The sequence below is a fragment of the Patiria miniata genome, unplaced genomic scaffold (genome assembly GCF_015706575.1).
Source record: "Patiria miniata isolate m_02_andy unplaced genomic scaffold, ASM1570657v1 HiC_scaffold_6, whole genome shotgun sequence".
Lineage (NCBI taxonomy): Eukaryota > Metazoa > Echinodermata > Asteroidea > Valvatida > Asterinidae > Patiria > Patiria miniata.
In genome coordinates, this window is record NW_024037073.1 from 1,902,384 (window position 1) to 1,913,898 (window position 11,515).

The window sequence follows — 11,515 nt, forward strand, 5'->3', positions numbered from 1 at the left end:
GCCCACAAGGGCTGGAGAATCTTAGATACTGAGACTAAGGGGGGTGTCCAGTTTATGTATCTATCTTGGGTTGATCACAGAATCTAGGACAGATGGAGCTTGAGGGCCTGAGTTGCCTGTACAATGCAGTTAAGTGAGGATAGCATCGGACCGGTGGAGAACAAGGAGTTTACCCAAAACTCATCTCTCGATAGAGGGGTGGGGCTCTTGTGGAGGGGGCGGTCTGAACCAGAATCAAGAATCTGCTTTACCTTACGGTCATAGTCGACCCTGTCCCATCACAACCGTGGCGTTTCCCTTGTCTGCTGTCAGGATGTGGATGGACTGATCACGGCGGAGGATGAGGAGTGCGGTGCGTTCGTCCTTGGAGATGTTCTGCTTGGGCGGCTTGTGGTTCTTGAGGACATGGTGGATCTGCACACGGACCTCGTTCGCAGTGGACGTGAGATGACGCAGGGTTGGTTCGGTGGCCTGTATGATGTCCTCTACAGGGGTGGAGCGTGGAGTCCATACCCAGGGCGAGAGATTTGGTTTCCTTCGGGAAGAGGCTACGTTGGCTGAGGTAACCAGTCTAGGTCACAAGTGACAGTCGGGGGGGGGGGGGAGTCAGTCAGTCAGCAAGTAAGTCAGTCAGGTACTAAGTCTTGTGTCTTGATCTCAGCTGATTTTGTGTCAAAGGCAATAACTGTTATCAAGTAAATATTATACTTGAAATTTCATTTCAACTTGGCTAGACATATATTTGATCTCTTCTCCATGAAAACCAACAATCAAGGTCCCACAGATAGATATTTAATAGGTCAACGGACTCTGACACAAACCTAACTTAAGGAGCGGGAACTTTAAAAAATAAAGTGGGAGGATGCACACCTGCATCCATGCGTTCCATTTTACTTCAGAAGACGATAAATCGACCGAAAGGTCACACGGGTACGATTGTATTCGAATCGTAAAGCAGCCAAAGGCATGGTATAGTGCAATACATGTACAACGTCGTGTATGGGTATTTCTCTATGTGTATATCCTGTTTACCGAAAGTAAAGGTAGTCCATTGTGTAGGTGTGGTGGGTGTACAGACACAATTCAATTCACCCTGGCTGGGTTTTCCCCGGCCTTTTTGCACATTGGATTTATTTTGGGGAATAAAAGGGAGTCATTATATTCCATAGCAATGACATTGTAACCCCTTTGAGAAACGCCCATTCAGGAAGCACGGAACTATGACTCACAATGAATATACATGTAAGTCAACTGGGGGCTTAAACGACTGATGTGCACCCACACACGCAGTTTTCATGGCGTCGATCGAAACTTCTAACTTCGATAAATATGTTTTGAAACAACAGCCTTTTTCACACTAGGCTGGGATACAAATCGTTTGCTACGGTGGGTATTGGTGATCGGCATGCTCTGACGGATATGGCCGGAATGCACAAGTTCAATGTGAACTTTGGGAATATTTTTGTGATCGTTTTGCTTGCCACATGCAGTCAAATGGTAAGTTCCAAGCAAATAAATTCAGGCGTTGGTTTGACTGTATTAATGCGTTCGTATATAGAGTTATCAAGAAAAACGGGGTCTTCAATTCATTTAAGATTCTAAATCTCCGGCTATGTATAACCAAACACCACTTGATCACATGGTTTTCTACCACCAGAAGAGTGATTTCGGGGCATTTTTTAAGCCAAAATAAACACGTAGGCCTACAATTGACTAGGGCCTATACCAACATTACAGACACACTCTCGGAAAAAATGGTCCGGATAACATTGTTAACTTATTTCTTATGATGGGACTGCGGTTTGGCCGAAGTCAATTGAGCGTGATCAGCTGACTGATAAAGTTTACATAGAAAAAACCCCAAGCCAACGAGGTTTTTGTATAGAAAGCACCCGGACCACATTTTGCGAGAGTGTGTCCGTAATGGCTTGAAGCCTGCCGGTAATGCTGAGCCTGCATACTGCCAAAGTTACCAGTGGCATCCCTACATTTTCTCCTGCAAATAGGACCCATTTTTGGACCCTAATTTTATCAAATCTGCTCTTAGATAATAGCCCAAAAGCTAGGGAGATGATCCTCGGCTATATTCGCACGATTCCACCGATTTTTAAACTAAACGGTCTCGTTTTTTACAAAAAATTGTGGGGGCACTTTTCATGCAAATTAACGACTCGGACGCGTAGAAATTTTTGAAACCCTAATCAAAATTATTGCGCCCGCTTTCGGTCTTATTGCGCCATTCTGATATATCTTCTGTCTGGCACCCCCCCCCCCCCCCCAGCCAGCCCTCCCCCCCACCCCCCCCCCCCCCCCCCCCCACCACCACCACCACCACACCAAAAAAATAATAGTAATTAAATACTGTTAAAAATGTGCTCGTTTATTCAGAAATTCATGAAGCATATTCAAACTGATTGGATTTTTCCAAAGTGTCTTTCCCATTTGCAAAAGCCCATCAACCATTACAGACACACTCTCGGAAAAAAATGGTCCGGATAACATTGTTAACTTATTTCTTATGATGGGACTGCGGTTTGGCCGAAGTCAATTGAGCGTGATCGGCTGACTGATAAAGTTTACATAGAAAACCCCAAGCCAACGAGGTTTTTGTATAGAAAGCACCCGGACCACATTTTGCGAGAGTGTGTCCGTAATGAATTTTCCCTTGACCTCTTTGTGGGCGGGGGCGTCCATTTGGAAAAGTTTGCGAAATAAGCCCACATTTTGGCAGCAGATGAGAAATTTGAATTTAGAATTGAATGTTGACGCACAATTATTTTGGACAAAGTTTCTCTTTTTGGGGCGGGGTCATACACATTTCAACTTTTTGTTTTGTTTTGGGGAAAGAAATTACAAAGATACTACGCCATTAATACAAATTCCTGTCAAATTCTTTCTGAATTTGGCTTTAGCAGTCAAAGCGGTGAATTAGAGAGCAAAATTCCTAATTGTATTTTATGCAAGAGGAAGTACAGTTTTTGATAAAAATGGGGAATAATAAAAAAAAGTACATTTTTGTCCTTGTAATCCATTTTATTTCACTAAAATTAGAAAACAGAGCTGGGGAGGTCTTTTCTGTGAAGCAAATCCAGCACATAAATGCGATACTTCAGGGTGGATTAAAAGATATTTACAGAAATATTGAAGAGAATGGGAAAAATAGCAAAATGAGTACATTTGATGTAATAATCAATTTTGTATCAATGTCGGTTGTCAATGAACATGAACAATTTGATATACGTTTTACAGATGTAAAGTAATATATCGACTTTAATTAGGCCGATTTCAGACAAAAAAGACATACAATTTGTCTTTTTATGTCAAATCACTCCCCCCCCCCCCAATTTTGGAATTTTTTAGGTTTAGCTAAAATCAATGACATCCCAAAATATAAATTCATAGGAACATTAACGAGCTTTCAATGATTGTGAATATAATGACTTAAACAAATTCGAAATGTTTGGTTAGATTGTTGGTCTTTTATTCACATGCCAGACGTTCTCTTTCAAGAAAAACTTTGTGAAACACTCAAAGGGAAGAATAAGTTTTGATTTGACACTAAATGATGTAAACATTTCTGCCTACCCCCTTAGATTTTTCATTTAGGGCATACGCCAAAGACCCCACTTTTTTTTTAAAATGTAGCCCCACCTCCAAAAGAGACATAATTCTGGATTGTCTCTCTCATGATGTAGTACTTGGCTCATCTGTCTAAATGTGAATTAGCGAAAATGAAATTATCTCAACCTTTTTTGTTTCGCGCTAAGCCCCCCACTTTAAATGTCATGGTTCCGCCCTAGAGAGGGTAAGAAATAAAATGGCATCCAGTGGTTTTGAATTTGTTGAGGTATCCATGAGTCACCCTGCGAGTTTCAAACATTGTACCCAAAAATGCATATGGGCCTCCACGAACCCACTGACCATAGTAGTTCATAGCAAGTGTGTACATGCTTGTACTCGTAGTCGTACTTTTGCAAATGTTCTCCTGCAAGAATTCCATTTTATTAAGAGCAACCTGCGGGAAAAAAACTCATTTTCTACTGTTTGTGAGGCTTCTGCATTTCTTTCATGCTTATAGTTTTACAGCCAAAAAACCCTTCAAAACACGTGGCACATTGACATTTGCTCCTATAGGTCCTACTTGTGGAAAGTATACTCCTACTTGTAGGTCCTACTCGTACTCGTACTCGTACTCATGGGAAAAACAAATTGGCTTGGACACCTACTCGTAGTCATGACAAAGTAGTCTCGTACTCGAACTCAAGAAAAATGTACTCGACTACAGCACTGCTGGATACTATTATTTACTTACAACCAAGTATATAAGGTGTCATCTCATTAATATCTGGGATAAATTGCGGATACGTTTATCCACAGTGTGTTATTTTATCGGGTATTAATCGCAGCATGTTATTATTTTTTTTACATACATCTTCCACGGAATCTTTTGGCAATGAAGTTGGTAGTTTGTGAAAATTGCTAAACACTTTTCAGTTGCATCCATGGAGATTATAGGGGTAAGTTATTCAGAATCAAACAGTGCACGCAGTGGGGAGTCTATGTTGCGCGGATAAACCTGTCGGCGGTTAACTTGGATATTACTTTGACCATTTAATTGTGATTTTTATTGCAAATGTTGTCCACTGCGTAATAAATTACAGTATTTGAAGGTCTATCCCAACTGTAAAAGCACACGTCTGTGAAGTGCCGCATTGTCGCACTTCGACAAGTTTACTGGAACATATATTTGTCTGTATGTGTCGCTTAATGTGCAGATTTGTGGGGCATCGAATTGTAATGACGCCATCGCTCTAGGATGTAAAGGTGGGCAATGTGGAAAAGTTTACTGCAACAATGACACATATGATTACATGTGCTCCAACGTTACTTCGCCGCCAAAATTCCCGACCGTCAACTGTACCATTATCGCCCTGCTGGACGCCCTGCTGGAGGAGTTCTGTCCTGGGTCGATACTTACAGCATTTTGCAGTACGACAGTTCAGCCAACGACTACGGACGAGCCTACCACGACAGTTGAACCAACGACAACAGCTGCTGTGCCTACACCGTCAGCTGAACCCAACATTATGTCATCTCAAACAAGTTATACACGTGTTCCTGAAGCAGCTACAGCAATGACACAGCCTGTCACAACACAGACAATCATAACGCAGTCCCAGCCTGCTGCCACGACGCAAGATCAGCCTGTCGCAACGCAGGCTCAGCCTGTCGCAACGCAGGCCCAGCCCGTCGCAACGCAGGCACAGCTTATCACAACGCAAGCCCAGCCTGTCGCAACCAAGGCACAGCCTGTCGCAACGCAATCTCAGCCTGTCACAACGAAAGCCCAGCCTGTCGCAACGCAGGCCCAGCCTGTCACAGCCCCGACCCAGTCTGTCACACAGCCTGCCACACAACCACCTCATACTACCACTGGAAGTATCAGACCTAAGTCGACCACAACACCGTGTGTTGGTCCCAATTGCGTCGTCAAATCGTTCACCGTGAAGCCGTTACCACCAGGTGAAGGCAGTAGGTTTTAAAATTCTTGTCTTTAATTTCACGGCCAGTATTCGTGCTTTGAATTCGTGACAGTTGAAAACACTTAAACTCCGGCAAATTTCGCATTCTCGTTCGCGTGAGCTGTGATGTTGATTGGCCATCTTGCGATAATGTTAGACACAATTATAGGAGGACACAATAGAGCATGCAAGTTTACTATTGGGCAAATTAACGTGCAAAAATTCTAGAATGTCAATTTTTTTTGGTACACTTTTTTTTTCAAGAAAATCACCCTCGAAAAAATGCCTTTGTAAAATTTATGCAAGCATATCAAATAATGGAAACTGATAAATCGCCTGACGTGAAAGAGAAATATCGTGCCAGAAACTGACCTCTCACTTCCGAAAATCCAGGATACATGCGGACTAGTGAAACTCGGTGTACTCGTAAAAAGATGACAAATAATTTTGTGGCGCTCAGTGAGTGAAAACTGAACGTTAATCAGGAGACCAAGATGTCTTTTAGGATATACACTTTTTGTGAATAAACTTAAAGGACTCATTCGCATCTACGAAAAAAAAATCTAAAGTGACCGCTGATACGGACTGTATTCAAGCAAGGCCGACAAAATCTAGAACCCATCGGCTGTAAATCTTCTTGTCGTTATACATTTTCGTTCTCACGCAAATGTGCGATATGAAAACAAAAGTGAACGAAAAAGGAGACACGGGAACGAAAATGCCGGATGTGAAAGGTCGTAAATAAAATTCGTTTTTAACCATCTCCCCAAGTGATTTGTCATCAATTTTTTTTAAGGAATACTAAGATAAAAGTCCAACATGAATGTTTCTTGCGGTAGTGGTTACGGTTGAAATCATTGTGTCCAACATTACAGCAAGAGAATGGACAACCTCGTGTAAAATCCATAGGCGGGCCGCGCGGCGTATTTTTTTTGCAGCATACATCGCCTTTTAACCAATCACATCACCCTTAATATATGAATATTTATTACTCTGGATGGATGGAAGACACCTAGGTTTTCGTAGTGTTTTCCCTTCAATTAAACCTATCCCAACCAACAAACAATTCTGAAGAAAATGGACACGGGTTCGAACCACAGATCTTGCGATCCATAGTTCACTCCCCTATCCACTAGGCCACTGTGGCAGCTTGACGAAAGCCGTTCTTTGAAAGTGCTTTAATATCATGCATGACTGAGTGACAGCAATGGTGTGACGTCATTGGTTTTTTTATGAATAACTATCGACTTAGCTGAATTATCATGATCCATTGACGATGTGTGCTGCAAATAAAAACACCGCGGGTCGCGCGAGAGTTCCGGAAGTTCGCCGCTTGACTTTTTTTTTGTCAGGTTCACAATGTATTTTCGTATAGGGTTTTGGGGTATTAGCAAAACTATACATTTTTGAAAACGTTATGATCTACTGAATCCAAAAACCAATGTTTCCAATTTTTTTCCAACGCCATTACGTAGGCCATTTTTTTGTGAGGACGGGATAAAAGTGGGCGGATCCAACCCCCCTTCCCCACGCTACGATCTTGGCCGTGCCAAGACAGATTTGAATGAAATTTGGTATACTTGTGAAGATATTTAGGCCAAATAAAAAAACCCACCTTTTAGCGTCCCCGCCCACTTCCTTTTTGGAGGCTGCCTCCTTTTTTCTTTGATTTTAACCCCCCCCCCCCCCCCAAAAAAATGATAATTGCATCATTTTGGCCTCTTTGTCTGTCGCATACAGCCCATTTAAAGCTGGTATGTCATTTTCTGAGTCCAATGGCAGCCATTAAAAAAAAAAAAAACCTGGCGGCCATCTGGAAAAATAGCCCGGTCGGGCGGCCTATTTGGAGGGAAAAAAGGGCCTCCCGCTTCCTTTTTTTTTCAAAAAGGCAGGACGTTAAACGTGTTTTTTTTTTGGCCTTACTTTCAGGCTCTACTCAGAGTGCATGGATAAATTTAAACTTTTCAAATGATTACCTACTCCAAATACCATGTAACGCCTTCCTATTGTGTCCAATTTCCACCACATCTCATCCCCCCCCCTTTCTCTTCGCTCCTGTGCATAACGTTTTAAGTTTTGTATTTCCCACATTTGGCCTATAGATCCAGTCATTCCTACAGACGAAGTGACACTTATGATTTCGGTGATAATTGCGTCGATAGTCATGCTGATCTTTATCATCGTATTCATAGCTTTGCTCGTTGCCAGAACCTTGAAATGGTGAGGACACCTTATTTTACAATTTCAGGGAAGACTTTTTCGGGGGGGGGGGGTGGGCAGGGCTTTATTGAGGCTAGACTGGACTTTCGGGTTGTTGATTTTAAATGGGAATCATTTGGACTGTGTATATTATGAAATGTACTTTCTATATGAAGCTAAAGTAATAGAAGAATGGAAATATCCTGATTCTTTTAATTTACTTTTGTTTCTGCTAACTTTGTATTTATAAACGCATTTCCGTTTTTGTTAATTCACGACTATAAATTACGTTTGAAGATTTGCAATGGCATAAGTTCACTTGTAAAATAATTCAATTAAATAAATGGGGAAAAAATAATAATATGACGACGAAGGTATATCCCTTTTTTAAGTAGTGAATTCCCTTTATTTTGATTTAATTTTTTGCGTTTGTTTTCTTCGCAGGAAGCCTATGGGTTTCTTTTGCCCTTGCTGTTTCAAGCAAGATCGTTCCCCCGTAAGTCCAGTGCAACAAAATTCCGTTTCGATTTTTTCTTATAGTTCCACCATTTTCTTCTCATTAAAACAAATCCAGTTGATGCAGCTTATTTGGGTGTGTTTACCAATTAGGCTAACATACATCATGATACGCTGACAAAAAAGGCTGACGGAGTGACGGAGTTATTAGGAGAAATTATCAAAAAACCACAGTTGAGAGCTCTGTCAAAGACAAGTCTTTACCACTTAATGGCAACATCAAAATCACAAGTCTTACCAAGATTGGGTGCTCGTATCTGTTTATCTCTAATCTGCTTTGTTTTGATGTGTTTTCCCCCTTAAGGATCGAAGTGATCCGCACTTTTCCAGCGCCCCAACCAGCGGCAGATATCGTCCAGAGCCTGGCACCAGACTTTGGGCGCCCAGTTTTTCGAGAGGACAACCTTGATCTATGCCAGCAAGGAGTAGCAATCCGGGCACGCTCTCACAATCACGAAGGCCCCCTTCAATGGCGAAAGCATTGTACTTGCTATTGTTTAGATACTCCATCATGAAGCAGTTGCATTTGTACAATAGCGGGCACAATGGTTTCTCCATTGAAGGGGGCCCTGTGAGTGTACAGTGGTCACGTGCCCGGGTTCGTCTATTGGACTCGGCCTATTCAGCTGTGCACGGGGCTGGGGAAGGGGGAGGGGGCATGGAGGGGTGGATTGTGTGGGATTTGGGCATGGATAGAGGTGTGGCGCAACAAGGGTTAGCTGTTTCAGAAATAGAACATTCCAAAATAGAATAGTCCAAAAACAGTGATAGGCTGGTACCCAAATGCATAGCTAGGCAGCCGCATGCAGCTTAGTGCATCGAAGTCTTATTCCAAGAAGCTGGGCCAGCTATGCATTTGGGTACCAGCCTATCACTGGTTTTTGGACTATTTCTGAAACAGGTAACCCTTGTTGCGCCACAGAGGAATCAGCCTGAAGTTGATGAAATACAAATAAACCACCGTCTTTTAAGCCTTTCTTTTGTTATAATTTTATACGCAGACCTGTCGTAAATACAATAGAAAGTCCCCCTACTGCATTATTTTGATTTGTTTTGGGTCAATATAAAAAAAATTATTAAAAGAGTAATATTTTTCCCCTTTGAACACGTCTTGGTCGCTGTCCGCATTAGTCTTGAATTGAATTGAATTGAAGGTTTTTTTTTTTTTTATTGTTGCTACCATTCTCGCAGTCCCAGGACTGAATTGCATGGTTTACAATTTACAACACAAAACATTTTAAAAGGACCGTTTAAACATATGTTAGACATTGAAATATTCTAAAAGGACCATTAATTTCTTATGCATAATGTTAAACATTGAAATATTCTAAAAGAAGTCTTTATACATACGTGTGCATTTTAAGATGTTAAAATTCTACCCAGAGTGTTGGCCAATACTGAATTTTTATTCCCCTATTTTTTTGGCAGCCAGTCCCGTGACAAACGCGGTTGGTAAGGGTCTCCATAACAAGATGAATCAAATCTGGTCTTGGCAATATTGGCAGGGCTGCCCAGGAAACTCCGAGCATACCTCAAGCGCACAAGCTTGCAAGCGCGTGAGGTATGCTCACAGTTTCCTGGGTAGCGCTACCAATATTGCCAAGAGTGGAGTTGATTTATTTTGTTGATACTGATAGCGACCTCACTCGTCACGAACCGGCTGTATAATAGAAAAGAAGGCCAGGCTTGGACCAAGACTAATAGACCTAGGACACAATGACGTCATGCTTTGTTTACATGTGCGCTTTCCTATAGGAGCCAGGTGGGGACGAGAGCCCACTTTGGCTTTTGCGCATAGGTTTCCTCAGACTGCATTGTTCGTCTGATTTTTCAAGTCGTGCAATTGCAATCAAAGTTGCAATAAGCATCCAAGCAGTGCTAAAACCCCGATCGGAGTTCCAGTGAATTTTAAAAACGAATAGGCTGCGCTTGCGCCGGAAAGAAGTAAATTCACAAATTTGGTTTTGCCGAAATTACGTCAACACCAAAATAATACCGACTTGAAAACATCCCTTTGGAATTAATGGAACTATAGAGGAAATTATTCGCTTTGGTTGTAGACAAAAAAAATATGCATAATTATTTGTAGATATTTTCGGTGTTGAAAATATAATTGAATTTGAATATATGGCCTAACAATAATAATAATAATTATAATTATTATATAGCGCCTTTTATATAGCGCCTCTATATAGCGCATCTAAATAGCGCTTTTTCCAAAGGATACAAAGCGCTGGGGAAACAAATGCAACCAAAGACAGGTAACCGAAGTATATGAACATAATGAGATCCATTATGTAACACCTTTATGCTGCGGCGCATATTGCTACCACTGTCAGAAACACCAGGGCAAACCCTTCTCTTAGCGACAAATGTATACTGGGATATTTAACGTGCATTACACAACAAACGGGACCTACGGCTAAATATACGTCCCATCCGAAGGACGAAGTAGTAATGGTAAAGTGCCTTGCTCAAGAGCACAAGCACCATGTTCCCACGCTCAGGATTCGAACCCATGTACCACGGCACACGAGTCGAACACCGTAACCATTGGACCCCACATACTGTGATCATCTTATTTAACTGATGTATATCTTTCTATATTAATTGTGGTATTTTGATATTCATGACTGTTTTAATAATTGTATCATAAATACCCAGATACAAAGTGAATGTGAATAATTGTTTATCTAAGCTATAGGCCTGTAGATGTTTAGTATGGGGAATATTTTTCTCTAAAATAAGGGCCTGGGTTGTGCTGCAACTTCTCATAAGATTTTCCTCCCATTTTTATAAGATTAACAACATTTTAATTGTTGTTAAGGGAGTAGCCAATTTCATTGCCACTTTTGGTCGACGTCTAGAATGATCTATATGATGTTTCGTATGTTTCTTGTGTTTGTATTTCTTTATGTTTTTATAAATACATTTGTACAGGTAATAAAATTAATTATATATTTTAACATGAGGCCTGGACAAAGTACATGTATATTGTGTTTATGTGTAAACATATCCTCGCTAGCATTGTCCTGGACGCCGATTGGCTGCTTCTTTGAGACTGCACCATTAGCCCACATGGATCAAATCTGTTTTATTTTGCGTCGCATGAATCCAAAAAGGCAACAAGTACTGATCACGACTGTCAAAGGAATTTGCATAGAAAACAGTGCCGATAATATGAATTTGTTTGAAGTTATGGGGGAAAGGCTTAGCTCCAATAAAATAGACATATACTCCATTGTTTCTGAGTTTTTTCAAATCTTATGTTCCACCCA

General features: G+C 41.3%; 1 protein-coding gene across 1 annotated transcript; it reads left to right on the plus strand.

Moving 5' to 3' along the window:
• The first annotated feature begins 1,205 nt into the window (after positions 1-1,205).
• On the plus strand, positions 1,206-8,876 carry LOC119743552 (mucin-2-like). The gene is made up of 5 exons (XM_038219975.1): positions 1,206-1,497; positions 4,776-5,523; positions 7,625-7,742; positions 8,166-8,217; positions 8,542-8,876. The coding sequence occupies exons 1-5, from the start codon at positions 1,420-1,422 to the stop codon at positions 8,644-8,646; spliced, it is 1,101 nt and encodes a 366-aa protein (XP_038075903.1). The 5' UTR covers positions 1,206-1,419; the 3' UTR covers positions 8,647-8,876.
• The last annotated feature ends 2,639 nt before the right edge of the window (positions 8,877-11,515 follow it).

What these genes read in the sequence shown, in the direction of transcription:
- LOC119743552 (XM_038219975.1), top strand. Translation starts at nt 1,420, where the DNA reads ATGGCCGGAATGCACAAGTTCAATGTGAACTTTGGGAATATTTTTGTG. An exon ending in CGTGAAGCCGTTACCACCAG is followed by an intron (nt 5,524 to 7,624) that starts GTGAAGGCAGTA and finishes TTTGGCCTATAG; the next exon opens with ATCCAGTCATTCCTACAGAC. An exon ending in TCAAGCAAGATCGTTCCCCC is followed by an intron (nt 8,218 to 8,541) that starts GTAAGTCCAGTG and finishes TTCCCCCTTAAG; the next exon opens with GATCGAAGTGATCCGCACTT.